At 38.4% G+C, this 14,595-nt stretch overlaps 1 protein-coding gene across 2 annotated transcripts; it reads right to left on the bottom strand.

Annotated features, from left to right (window-relative positions):
* Positions 1 to 35: 35 nt before the first annotated feature.
* On the bottom strand, positions 36 to 13,055 carry LOC135944961 (phosphatidylcholine:ceramide cholinephosphotransferase 2-like). Of its 2 annotated transcripts, none has more exons than XM_065492246.1 (5): positions 12,899 to 13,055; positions 2,583 to 2,875; positions 1,579 to 2,070; positions 1,164 to 1,339; positions 36 to 1,073 (listed from the first exon to the last, which is right to left on the bottom strand). In XM_065492246.1, exons 1-5 carry the CDS (start codon positions 12,955 to 12,957, stop codon positions 924 to 926), a joined length of 1,170 nt encoding a protein of 389 aa, XP_065348318.1. In that variant the 5' UTR covers positions 12,958 to 13,055; the 3' UTR covers positions 36 to 923. The 2 variants fall into 2 exon arrangements, with proteins under 2 accessions (XP_065348318.1, XP_065348317.1); XM_065492245.1 differs by lacking the exon at positions 12,899 to 13,055 and adding an exon at positions 8,417 to 8,668.
* Positions 13,056 to 14,595: the final 1,540 nt, after the last annotated feature.

Consider the following 14,595-nt stretch of genomic DNA (forward strand, 5'->3'; position numbering starts at 1 on the left):
CTCAAGAGGTTTGAGTAAAAAATATTGAAGACAAGTTTGAGCAATGAAATAATAAGTTTATTCGATTTCAGCTAGTATGATATTACAGTTGATGTGAAAGATCTCTATTGTTTGACACATTAGGATTTGTGCTAATAAATTAATTCATTCCACAGTGCATAAATGCAGTTAAATTCGAATTTGAAAAATCAGACAATTTTCCTTAAAATACAAACGAAGCTCTTATAATTGACAGAATTTGCAATTGTATGAAATCTTTAAGAAAATCTACTCATATTAAATAATAAAAAGCATTTGACTAAATCATAGATTCTAGTTTTATCAAAATATTTCGATAACACACTGCAATATAATTCGGCTGCAGAATTTGGTTCATCAGTCTAGTTATTCGAAGCTGCAGGGTTGACAAAAATACCTAAAAATATCCCTTTAGAAGAACTAGATGTTCCTCCCATATGAACACACACAGTCAACATATTTGTTTCAATATTTCTAACACCTGTAGATCACAATCGTTGACAGATTTCGATATAATTTCATTCATTGTTAAGTTGAGATTCCAACTAAAAAAAAAAAAATTGCAGCATCGCCTTTATTTTGGCAATAAACTGGCGCTGATTGCGCAGTCAATCTCAAAATTGCAAGTTCCGAGGTAAAACTGGGGGCAAATTACCAATGATAATTTGATTACAGATCGGTTCTCTTGCTTCTAAGTCTGCAAAACTTGAGCAGTGCTGTTCACACACAATCCCACTACTTCCTTCAGTATTTTTTTCTATTTACAGGGCTGCAGGAAAATGCTTAAACCTAGATTGGTGGTGTCTCCCTATGAACTAGGTTGGCGTCAGTCGTGTTTGGCAAAACAAGAGTAATCGTTTCTCTTTCTCTCGAGAGTCCTGCTCTGATTGTGAGGCGGTCAGGGGTCAGCACTCGCGGTTCGGGTGTTTGGCGAAGATGCGCCGCGGGAACGGCCACTCAAACTGCTTCGGCACCACGGCGCCCACGTTCACCTCAAAGTACCGGAAGGCTGGGAACCACCACACTCGACCCAGGAAGTTGTTTGGACCACTTTGCTGTGAATTAGAGTAATATGTTAGTGAATCCTTAAAAAAGGATAAATTAGCCAAATATTATTAATACAATAATTGAATATTCTTTAGTACCTTCAGTTCCGTATTATTGGCAAGAGTGTGGTAAATCCAGAAGAGGCGAGTGGTGACATAGTAAGCGACGACCACGTCCACTGTGTAGTGCGCTCTTGAGATCAGGATGAATACCATTCCTGCCACCGCCGCCGACCAAGCTAGCCAGTGCAGCAGACGACACCTCCTTGGAGTATCTAAAAATAAAAAAGGAAAAGTTATGAATGATCAACAAAAATATTTTTAGTAAATAATTTGGTTGGTGCAATGGTTCTGAAAGTATATTTTCTCTATAATACCACTTCAATCCAGGCTTTTAAATAAAAAATTAGAGAAATCTATAATAATTAATAAACCATGTGTTTACATCAATTAGTTGTGCCTGTAAAATAGGTCGTATTAAACCCTGACCATTCAATAGTTTGAAAGTACTCACATTCCTGAATGACCAGATAGCAAAGGACGAGGATGACGGTGTGTCCACTGTAGAGGTAGTCCCCGCAGTAGACGTGCTGTCCGTTGATGGACAGTCCAAAGCCGGAGAGCAGGTGCAGCGCCCTGCCGGCGATCAGCAAGAAGCTGGTCGAGTTGGCCTTCGGGGAGCAGTAGTAGGTTTTATTGGCCATCGGCAGCACGGTCACGCTCATGGTGACGCAGCGCATCAGGTAGAGCAGGCACAGGATCAGGAACACCCTGCGCCCCACGATGAACCTATGCTTGTGGAAGAAGACGACCAGGAAGGTGGCCGTCGTCGAGCACATAATCAGGATCTCGGACGAGTACAGGCCCCAGCCGAATTGGTTCTCCTTCACGTGGTCTAGCACCACGTCTGGCAGGGGACCAACCTCGTTCCGGTCAGGCACGCGCTCGTGAACCATCGCCAGGGTCACCGTCGTCGCCACCATGCTGCAAGACATCAGGAGGAAGGCTGTCGAACACATTTAAAATCAATTAAAAAATTTAAAAAGTTGTAATAAATAAAGTAAGAAAGGAAATTAATATTCTTTTTCTTTAATTCAGTCAGTAAAAATATTGATTTTATTTTATTGGTGAGCTCATTCAAAACTATAAGTTTGTAAGGGTTGAATTTTGATAAAAACTGCTTGAAATTTTTGCCAATTTCTTCAGCATAAAGAAGCGATGAAGCAAATGATATTTTCTTCTCTGGATATTTCAAGAAATAAAACTCAAATTTCAGTGATTTTTATGTAGGTTCGAGTTGTTGAAGAGTAATAATTGGTTAAAAGAATATTCACCAGAAATTTCTGTGACAACCGTCTAAAATTTATTAGTTTGTCCCGAGACTTAAACAAAGGAGGAAAAATTCCTGCACTGAATCACTGGAAAGCATTTTCCAAAAAGTTAAATATATGGTTGAAATAAATTATTCATTTTGATAAATTAGAAATTCGAGCCAATTCCTAAATAAATCTAAATTACCGTATAAAGTCTTGAGTTTTTCCGGCGGGAATGCCGATTTATCCCTTACTGCAGGGGTGGGTATGTCGATTTTCACGTGCTGCGGACTGAGGCGGCGTGGACTGGATGGGAACTTGAGCGCCCACTCTGGCGGGATGAGCGGCTCCTGACTAAGGTCGTCCACTTCTGGGACAGCATTCGCTTCGGTGGCTCCTGCTGGCTCTGTTCCATTCGCGATCGGGTCCTGCAGTGGCCGCGTGTCTTCAAAACTGCCATAGTCGCACTGGCTGCCCGTCTTTGGCTCCAGCACCATCCTAAAAACCAAACACAAAAACGGTCAAATTCAATGCACAAAAAAACTAATTATAAAATGAAAAAAAAATCACGTAGATTTGGAAATGTGATACTCGCAAAATGGAAAGGGTTCGTGGTTCAAGATACTAAAATAGCTAAGCCGAGAAAAAAATATTGCCAAAAATAATGGTAATTAAATTTTCGTAGCTGTAATTCTATTTGTTTTGAAAAGAAAATCAAAGGAAAACTCCAAGTTCTAAATATTAATAAATTGAGAAGGTGGCGGCTCCCTTTTTTGTTCTGTATTTTTCTAAAAATTATACAGTTTGTCCAGAGTCCAGATTTCGATATCTAACGAGAACATCTGGTTTTTTCCTACCCATTTTCCGCTCTGCCTCTACGAGTTAAAATTTAATTTTAACTTCTAAAACTCTGATATATATGTTGTTTCCGTTGCCTTTTACGTTCTTCCTAACATGATTTTGTTTTACGTTTGTCTAGACTGGGTAGAGCTATTGTTTTTATTCGATTTGTTTGACAATTATTCAAAACTAGGTACAGAAAATGAATTTTTTGATAACAAATTATGTCGAAGGTTTTTAACATTTTGACTTTTTAGGAAGATAAACTCGATTTTGTAGTTTCCCTTCTTGGCAGCAGTACGTTTAAAAGTTTGCAGAATTCCAATAAAGTTTTTTTCTATCCTTGCTATGCAGAATTTTTCCTCGTTTGCAAACTAACCTCAGGCAAAGCTCTAGCCTTTGTAGAATGTGGTAACTTTTATAATGTTTAGCCTATTAAGGTGTCTCAACAATCAACATACCTTTTGCATAGATTTTGTTCCGCCAGAATTGATTTTTCTTATCTTACTTAGCTCATCATGAATCACTATCTAAAAAAACTAGCGCATTCTTGCTAGCATTTTCAGCATTATTTTCTTCATCATACGTGACGCAAACAAATTAGCCGTGCTAAAACACGACAAAAACAGTTTTACGGCGGCTTGCCTCTTTCCTCTAGGAAGTACACGCAAGGTTTGAATGAGTCGAAAAATTTTCGAGAGGGGGGAGTAGTGTTGCGTCTGAGGTCAGCCTTCGGCAAGGATAAAAAGAGAAAAGAGCACCTGACTCGAGTGGGTCGGCCGGCCTTCGCAATCACCAAAGTAGACAGGTGCAAAATAAATGCACCTGCTCCGTCGCTGCACATTCGAGTGCTTATTTCTACGATCTACGATACTAAAATTGAGGTTTACAGTTTTAACAATTGACAATAACGTGCATTGTTGACCCTAGAAAAGTGGTCCATTTTATCTAATGTTTGGGGACTCTGACAATTAAATGTGCAAAAATTATGTCAGAACCGAAAAAAATTAATATCCGATTTGAAATTAATAAACGGTTTGCGAATTATAAGGTAAATTTCCTTAGTTGTGAAATAAATCGAGATTTTATTATACGGTGACAGTACTTACAGCTTGGTTAGTATGAAAATTATAAGACGATCGACTCCTAAATTTAATTTAAGCTTTTCCCAATTTTTAGAAAATGTTTTAAATATAGAAAAATCTATTTATCTAATTTTACAGCAGAAATACAGTGTCTTGGTGTCTTTGTGGTGATTGTTGACTGCGTACTGTTGCCATAATAAATGTAGCAAAGCACGTGACTCGGCGGCGTTGGCGGCGAGCGACTTGTTTTGCTGCCACAGACAGACAGCATCTCGTTCTGCGCATTGGAAAGAACGAACACCCGCGGCTGCCTCCCGCCAGATAAACGCGCAGAACACACTAGAGTCCTTCGCTTGACACTTGGCACCAGAGATTTGTTGAATTTCATAATAGCGTGAGTCGGGAGAATATTTTTAACACGCGGAAATTGGTTTCCAATACAAATAGCAGTCTGCTTCCTTTTCAAACATTGAAATAAATAAAATAATAATTGAGTGATTTAATTAAAAATACGAAAACAAATGGTGATTTCCTGCCAAATTCCTTTCAAATCAACTTGGAGAAATTAAGAAAATTGAATTAGATCGATTTTTAAGCGGTGTGCCAGATTTTTGTTGGTAGAATTTATTTTGCTTCGCTCCTATTTGATTAAATTAGAAAAAAATATTTTCTTGGGCAAATACTTGGATTATTTAGGTGGCCAAGACAGGCACGAAACAACGTGAGCCCTTTTATAACTGTAAGGAATTTGAATTCACAAACAAATATCATCTTGAATTCTTTCATAATGTCAATAACATCAAGTGAAATCTCGTTTGATTTGAGAAATTAATTAAATAAAAGCAAAAGGGAAAGTGATCTAAATAAATTTGAAGCGAGCGAGGCGAGAGGCTTCCTAGCTTCAATTGGATGGGTTAAAAGCAACAAAGACGAGGATGCTTTCACGATTTCACGGGTGCATGAAAGGGTCCTTTGTCGACTTTTATTCTCGGGGATGAGAGCGAGACGGAGCGAATAAAGCAGCAGACGATGGATGGAGGTCAGTCGCGACAGACTTTACTCCAATCAGGCAGCAATTCGGCCGAAAAGGCCTTGCTCCGTGTCTTTCTTGACCTCACAAGCAAATGTGCTGACTTGCCGAGCCAGCGAATCGGCCAAAAATGGCGATTAGAGCGGTGTCAATCGTTTTTGGGCGAGTTACATAATTATTAAACTCGGATTGCTGCAATACATTATTGGCAATCAACAGGATGGCAATGCAATAAAGCGAACGCTTATCTACAAAGCCACAAAATGATGGTTGTGGCCTTAATTGCGTTACTCTGCGGACAAATAAAATATATCACAATAACCTATACCTTCCTTCGGAGTGAAAAACAAGTCTATAAAATTTTAAAATCCAAATTAAATGGTTTTGGTCTATAATGCATGACAATAAATTGTGTACCACGTCACGTTTGTTGATAAATGCACGAAGATAATTGTATTTTAAAACCAAATAATGGAGATCTACAAAAAACAAACGCATGTTTAAAGTGAATATCAAATTCCTTGGTGATAAAAATCAACTACTATAATTAATGTGTTCCCCCAAGCGACCAGGGAGCCTCTAGAACAATCAGAAGTCGAAATTGTGCGAGGGGACCTTTGACCCGGACCGACCGCCAGCATCACGCAACCCAAGCAGCGAGTTGTGTTTGTTTTTTGCTGCCCCGATCAAACTTTTACGACGCGATGCTCATTCAAAGTTAAGCAAGCAATTAGCCGACTGGAGGCAGCTTTCATAAATAATCTGTATAAATATAGACGAGCAATCACGGTGTAAATATTTGACGCGTACGTTCGTTTTCCACTGCGAACGAACGAGGTCAGCAGCAGTTTTGCTTTATGCACATCCTCTCGATTCAATTATAATCAATTATTATTTCTCCTTGTGAAATCGAATCAATTTGAACCGGCCGCCGACATTTATAGCAGTTATTGGACCAGAAACAGAGGGTCATATTATGTTTAAAGTTTTATTGGGAAACATGGATGCGTCATAAGTTGGATGCCTGTACCAAAATTTAATTCATCATGTATGTGGCAATGTAAATAAATAAAAAATCAGAACAAATAAAGACGTGTTTTTTTAATTGTTAAATATTTACGAAAGTTTCGAACAACGTGCTGTCGAAATGAGATCTAATTTCGCACGGCGGAGGACACGGACGTTCTAATTGGCCGGCGGCGGTATATTATAGTTATTGCTAGACAATCAGAACGTTTATGCGGCCCTCCGCCACGCAAAAATAGACCTATTACTCGCTAACCAGTCAAAACGGGAAATTCGCCTTCTGAGGAAGGAAACTATCATCTGCTTAAATATAATCAGACTAGTTACCAAGAATATTTTAATCACAAATCGTGGAAATGTCCGTATTTTTCCTCCTTTAGTTATTAACAAATTAAACCACGTGTTTTTGAAATGGTATCGAGTAGTTTAGAATAAAATCCACACCATATAACTTTCTATCAGCCTGACTTGATTATGCCATAAAAATTGGAATGCCGAGAGCAGAGAGCAGCCTCGGATATCAACCCTTGAAATGAAAAATAACCTTTCTTAGTAATCTAGTTACTCAGCTCTCATTGTCAGTTTCCGTCGCAAATGAAAGGTGAGTAATTTTATAGTGCACGTCGGCTTTTATCAGCAGCCTGTTTGCGCATCTCGTGACGACCGTGTCTCGCATTCCACGAGGCGTAATTATAATTTAACTATCGGCTGCTGTATGCGCTTGTAAACCTAAATAAATACGCGATTCCAGTCTGTGTTTGCACATAATATATGTTTGCAATATTTGACGCCGGACGCGGACGAACGAGAAAGCTGCGGAGAGTCCAACGCCGGAAAATTAATTTCAAATTGCGCTGCTAGCATTTTGTTTTGTGATAACATACTGTTAAGTTTCCTGCGGATGTGATATTTAATATCTTTTATTTCCCTCTTTGTGGTGGGGATAAATTTTAATTGCTAATATCATCAATTCAAATGAAAATTAATTTTGATAGAGGGTTTAAGCAAAACATTTTAAATTATTTCGCAGTTGTTATTTTTCTCACGATTATTGGTCAAAATAGTACTAGGAAAGTCTTTAAATAATTTTCAAAATGACCCTGAGTTGCGTGGTTGACGCCATTTTGTTGCAAATTTATAAAAAAAAATCAACAAACTTTAAAGGATTTCTGATTCCTGAAAATGACTCCAAAACAAGAATTTATACGATTGCGTCAATCTTTCAATTCAGAAGCGCCTTTAAATTCTCGGCTGAAAATGTCTGCCAATGATTTTTATTTTTAAAAAAGGAGTTTCCCTTTGAGGTAATCACAAAAATCTGGACTTTGATTTATTTTAATTATTGTTAAAAATCAGGCCGCTTTCCTCAAGCAAACATTGAACAACGCATTTGTTTTTTTTGTTCTTAATTTTAACAGCTGTTTCATCCCTCAAGTGTCGTTCCTGGTTCCGTTCCAATTGCCGGCCGGCCCGTTTAGAAGAAGGCCCCCTGTTGTGGTCCATAAAGAGATGCAGCAACAGCTTTGTTGTAGGAGACGCCACGCCCCCGGACGAGTGCGTGTGCACCGAGCAGAGGTCGCGTGACCTCCAATCGAAGGCAAAAAGCAGCGGATTCGGCCGCTCGCTCGCTGGCGCAACGCAAGGAATGCAAATAATGCTCCTTTCCTGTCCCATAGGTCCGGCACTTCCGTCCACCCGACGCCCCTCCATTCAATAATCGTTCTGGCTCTGGCAGTTAGCTCGAGGAAAAGAATTTTTACTACGCGTTAACAGAGATTATTAATTGGTGGGAAAATAAATGTTTCGATTGGCGCTTGCATCCGGCGAGGTGTTTGACCCAGAAATAAACAAGATGCGTTCTCGCATTCATTAATTAATCGGAAGGAAGAGTGAGAAATCAGCCAGTGTGAAAATAAGGCTGCACCTTCGTCAGTTCGGCGTTCGGCGGCTTAAACTCACACAACTTTCGTTTGTACATAACTGAAAAATGTTCTCGAAGAAACTTCCTTGTCTGATGTAAAAATGTATGTGCACTCAATGCAACGCAATGTTTTGTACCTGATAGCCGAAGGTATGGCTGCGATGGTGGCGGCCAGGTCGGTGACGAGGCTCGAGTTTCGCTGGTGGTGAGCTCTCATCGTGGCCCCGCTTCCAGCGCTGATGGGATTAACAAGTGGCCGCCCGTGCGGGGAGGCCGTGGCCGCTCGCCAGGCCGGATAAGAACGAAGGGGACTCGAGAGTGCTCTGCCTCGGTCCAGTTCGGCGACTCAACTCATTCGTTGCTTCGTTTCGTTGCTCTCGCTTCTCGCTCACTTGGCTCACTCGTCCCCCTCCACTCTATTCCATCGCGGTTTCTTAAATTTAACCGGTTTTTTATTGTTTAAACCGGTTTTTGTGGCAATGTTTTTGTTTTGGCGGTTGTTTTTGAATAATTAATCGGTGTTTAACGTTTAAGAAGGAAAACCGGTTCCAATTACTCGGTTTTACATTGCCGGTAAGCATTAAAGAACCGCATCTTGATCGTTTCCGTTACAAAACCGGTTTGTAAACGTTTTGAGGGTTGTTTTGCCCGCCTTTTTCCTATTTGATACATTTCAAAGTGGAAATTCTTGTGAAAATTCCCGTTTCTATCCAAAGAATTCAGCTAATTTGCCCAAAACAATCTATTTCTAGATTAAAATGTTTAAAATGTACCGGTACATGTTGGTGTCTGAGTACCGTGCAGATCGTTTTGGAGGGAGCATGAATGGACCGCCGCCACTAATAATGCGGGTCGATCGCCAGTGGATGCTGCAAGCCGGGCACCCCTACATTCTGTTCTCGACTATATTGGACCGTTCTATAAACTCGGGAATGAAACAATCGAAACCATCGGAAGCCGCAGGCATCAATAAAAGAGGAAACTTTCGAAAAATCGTTTTATAACGGACAAATGGAAATTTCTAGGATATTTATAAACCAACACTTGACTACGATACATAAAAAATATCAGATTTTATCACAATTCTCGCAAAAAATAACAATGATGAAAACTACATTCATTTTGAATTAAAAAAAATATATTGTGATTTTTCAAAATGCACTACGTTTAATTAGCAAGCCAAATTTTAGATCCTGATTTTCTCGACAATTTAAACGGCATTTTAAGACAAATTCTAGCTCATTTCTAATCTTTAAACATAAATTGTTTATTACTTGCAGTAAATAATATCCACTTTGATACAATGGGACAAATGCAATTTTAAATTGTTTGTTTTGATAAAAAGTCAATAAAGGATTAATAACTAATAGCACACGTTGCATCAAAATAATAACAATTTAATTCATTTTACAAACAACTTTGAACTTATAATCAACACTACGACATTTCTAGAACACAATTTATAATGAATCAGAGTCCTCTCCCGCTTTGATTAGCGCTGCTGCTGCTGCTGCTCTAGCTCGGCGTTTTAAATCATTAAAAATTACGTCAGCACACAGTCATGAGCGAGCGTTAGTCACGCGCCTTTTTGATCTCTATACGCGGAAAACAACGAGGCGAGTGGGATAAGCCGCTTAATCGAGTTGGACTTTATTGAAAAACAAGTCCATGTCATCTCTGTAACACAAGACGAGTTTGTTTCTGCATACTTTCGACCCTCTCGCACCGCCAGGATAATAAAACCTGAAAATGAGTCACGCCGGCTGCGCGTTAAGCTCCGAGAGCTGGAGAGCTGACGTAAACCAAGCAAATATAATCAGGTCCCTTTTTTTCTCACGTCGGCCGGCGCAGGGATTGTTTTCATTCCCATTTTCGCGCTGCAATAATGCGCCAGACTCCCTTTCTCTCTCGCGCTTTTTTCAGGCCACGGCTAACCGCGCGTGCACACAGCTTAATCTTTTTGTCAGTTTTAAAAAAAGCTGCCGCGCTCATAGACCAGATCTCAGTTAAAAGGGACTGTTAAAAATGTTTTAACTTTCACGAGTTAAATAATGCTTGACGAAAAATTTCCCAATTGACCTTTAATCGGATTCCAGAGTTCTTAAATTCCAATAAACCACATAATTAATCTTGATTTCAAACTCAAACCGCCCGAGAATATCGTCCTGGTCCCGGTAAAATTGCGCAACTTTCAACAAACCAAACGCGAATTTCCTTGTTGCAAGAAAAGGTCACAACAATCCATTCGACAATTAAAATTTGGGTGTTTGTTGAACGTTGCGCAATTTTACCGGGACCAGGACGAATATCGATTTCTTTATTTATTTATTTAAGGAGAAAAAACCGAACTAAATATTATTATTGTGTTTAAATATTTTAAAAATATTTATAGCCTCGGATGGTTAAGGCATTTCTAAAACTGATAACAGGAAAATTTCATTGAGCTAAATGAAGAAATAGAATGTTAAAATTAGATTGAATTGAAGAAAAAAAAATAGAAGTTAATGCGTAATTTACTAGTTGTTTCGGTCGCAATAGCAGGTTTTAAATTTTATTTACGTCGAAATATTTTGTTTTTATTTTTCTTGAAAGTGTTAATTTATATTGCAGTCGAATAATATTATTTTAGTGGACTTTTATTCTTGAAAAAAAAATGAGTTGTGATTGCTAGGCCGGAATAAAAAAATGAAAATAAAATTTGGAGGGTTGCAAACATACTGTAAGCTAGATTTCCAAAGCAAATGAGACTAGACGTGAGTTTCACCATTTTTTATCGCTAAATGTATGGAATTCTAATTTTTACAGAGCCTAAATCGAATTATTTTGGGTCAAATTAGGTGGATACACTGGATACAGCCTATTTCAACCCTCTTGAAATCGAATATTGCCCTGTTTAAAATTAAATTAATTTTAAGGAAATTTTAGGGGAAAATCACAAGGTTAAAATTTAAAACGTTTTTATAATTACAAATGATCCGTAATTTTGGTACTTACGAACGGGAAGGGAATTTGGAATTACACAATAACAGTCACTCAAGAAAGGGACTTAGATATAAATCTAAGTAAAATAAATAAAGAAATTGAATTCTTAGACTCTCCTCATTTATTAAAAATTAATAATAAAGAATCGATTATCATTTTATCTTTTATTTTCCATACAGCAATCAAGATTTAATTGAGATTTATTTTAGCCCGGATCAAAGTCGTAGTATATTTTCTGATTAAAGTGGAACCATTTTTCCTGCTAGAAATGGTCAATTTGTAAATGAACTGTTTGTAGATTGACCGGGCGCATACGTGTTGCTCGTGGATCGCGTGACTACCGCTTTTCCACGGAAGTCAAAACCGCGTGCGGAGAATTCTATTTCAGTCGATACGCGTTTTTTCATCGACTCCACCCTAATAGTCTGTTGAACTGCATTCCTCTCAAATTGTTTTGTTTTACGACAAAAATCCCTTCAGCAGACTTTCTCTTAATTATTGAAGCGAAATATTTTACTTTTTACTGCCATTTTTTTTATTTTTCAGTTGAATATATTTCCGCCAAGGATTTTCAAGCACGATTATCATTATTGGATCTTGAACTTAATTGAATGCCAATTTGCAGCATAGCCTCAAGTTCACCTCTTGCCAAACACGTGTAGTGCATAACAATTATGTTATCTATTGCGCGCGCAGCACGCACCGGCTTATTCCAATTTTTATCAGCCTGCCGGGTGTTCTTTCAGCACTACTTGCCTGTCCGAAAACAAAATGATAAAAAGTAACATGCAAGGGAAACTGGCAAAAACATGTATTTTAGGAGGAGAAGTTACTCACCCATGAGCGATAATTTTTGTTACAAAAAAATAGACTAAACTCTTGCCAAACCGAGAGTTATCAATGCATATTTCGTTTGCTACTCGCCGTGAACAGGCGCGCTCTATAAATAATCGCATTTGTCGAAAATAATTTAGGGTAAGCTAGCAACAAGCTTGTATAAATGAAATTTTTGAGACTGTAGATATAAATTTAATGCGATTGCGCGACGCAAACAACGTTACAGCCTACAGGTGACTATAAGAATTTCATTTCACCGGCTCAATTTTAAAAGCGTCAAAGATAAAATTCAATTTTCATTTTAGAACTTTTAGTTTTAAAAATTTCATTCTTATTCACAACTGACTTAACTGATTCAAATTTTATTTTATATAGAAGGAATTCCAATATTTTATAAGAATGACAATTAATGTTGTATTAATAAATATGTACACTCTCATGAAAGAGGCGCCAGTTTGAGGTTTGAGCCGAAACAACTCGAGAACAATAACTTCTCATCTTAAAACAACGAGTTCATTTATTTCTTCATGATCAGAAATGTCTTCCAAGTGGAAGTTACAAATTATTTTGGAATTGCATATCCTTAAAACAATCCTCCAGCTGACGTCAAGGTTAGACATAAATTTTCTTGATTTATGAATGAATGAGATTAAAGTAAATCTGCACAATCAATGTAAAGTGGTTAAATGTTACCCCATTTAAAATTGTCCCAACCGAGAAATTATTTCATAAATCACAGGCGTCGTAAATGCTTTGAGAAACAATAATTATTTTTGTATTTAGTAAACGCAGGTACTCACTTGCTGATGGTGTCCAGGGGCGGCATCGGCTCGGGTGGCTGAGGGTGCTCCCCAGCCATGTTTGCAGTGGTCAACCCCTTGCCTTCCGACGTTCCGTCCAGCGAGTCCTGGCACTCCGCAGTGCTTTGCTTTATTGGTGTGGAACGTTGGACACGGCAGTCGACGTTGCTTACTGACAACACACCACACTGACGGCACGGTGGGTGAATGGATGGAGAGGGAGGGGCGGCCCACACCGACCGGCTCGATGCGAGCTAGCGCGCGTGTCTCGTCATCTGAGTGAGTCAGTCACGTGAAGGCGAAGTCTCATTAGTCGATGACGACGACGAGGAAACTGTAAGCTGTAAGCTGCAATGTTCCCAGTCACACATACACACACACACACACACACACCACCTACGACTGGTTTGCTGTGATGTGCGACAGTGTAACTTTACCTCTGTTTTCAGAAGTCTTACACTTAGTACGTTGTGTCGAAAATTGTCGTAACGTGTTTATTTATTTACGTCTTAAATTTATATAATTGTCTACCAGAACGTTATTTTCATTTTCAGCCAGAATCAAATAATGAAAACATGTATTTATTTATTTATTTTATTTGAATTGTTGTTTCTCTATACAGTGAAAATAATAAAACTTCCCATTTATTGGGTATTAAATGTTATTGTTGTTTTCTGTATATTATGTCTGTTGTACACCTTTTGGTGTCTAATAAATATTTCATCACTATTGTTTTCCACTAGAGCTTTTATATGTGGTGTCAGAAATATTTAATTTTTGATTTGTTGGTCAAGTATAGTAACCTAGGTTGCAGCAAAAACTGTATGCACTTTATCCGGACAACCGCGGTGTAAAAATGTGGAAAAAACTGGCCCATTCGGCGTTTTAAAAAAATGAGAGTATAAAATGAGGATAAAAGGTTGAGAAAACGGCAATTTTGAATTTAAAATTTAATTATTGGTTGATTTTTACCAAAGGAGCATGCGGGGGTTCATCCCGAGGTCAGATAAAACTTTCAGAAAAGTCAGAAATCGAACCCTGCTGGACTGTAGGTGTGATATGGTAGTCCTCCAAGTGAAAAATATTAATAATTTATTTTAGAATGGCTATGAGAGCGTGTGATATTATTTTCTTATAATTTTTCGATTTTTTGCTAAGCAGGTTGCTCAGGAAATACCCTGATGTGCCCAAAAATGTCCTTCCTGAGAACCCTGATGGCTTCCAAAGGGTCAAAGTCTACATATCTTGAAAGCTCTCGACTTGACCGTTCCAACGGTGTGCAATTTGAACTAACAGTGCCCGTTAGGCATAGGTTAAGTGGCCAAAAATGCAAATTGAATGATTTTCGATTAAAATCTCGTCTAGAAATCAATGAAAAGAGAATTTAGTTCGCAAAATCACGATAAGGCAGAGTATATTTCATATTAAAGAGGAATGATACTGGAAAAGCCTGGAAAATGCTTGTTGCCAATGCATAAACTCGTCCCTTAGGATTCAGTTAAAGCCTAAATTGACCTAAGGAGCGCTGTAATTTTTTGAGAAAATTGGCTGGAAAGTTAGCGTGCTTTTCAAATGGCAATGGCTGTCTCCTTACTTGAAATCCGATTTAATTTCAAAACCAAGAGTTTCCCCAATAAGTGGCATACACCGTTGAACAGATCTCGACGAGAGGAATCGGAACATGCCAAGAAAATATG

This window comes from Cloeon dipterum, chromosome X (assembly GCF_949628265.1).
Source record: "Cloeon dipterum chromosome X, ieCloDipt1.1, whole genome shotgun sequence".
Lineage (NCBI taxonomy): Eukaryota > Metazoa > Arthropoda > Insecta > Ephemeroptera > Baetidae > Cloeon > Cloeon dipterum.

Coding starts and splice junctions, on each gene's coding strand:
- LOC135944961 (XM_065492245.1), bottom strand. CDS start 8,496: ATGAGAGCTCACCACCAGCGAAACTCGAGCCTCGTCACCGACCTGGCC. Junction 2,071..2,582: donor AAAACTCAAGACTTTATACG/GTAATTTAGATT, acceptor TGTGTTCGACAG/CCTTCCTCCTGATGTCTTGC. Junction 1,074..1,163: donor CCAATAATACGGAACTGAAG/GTACTAAAGAAT, acceptor TCTAATTCACAG/CAAAGTGGTCCAAACAACTT.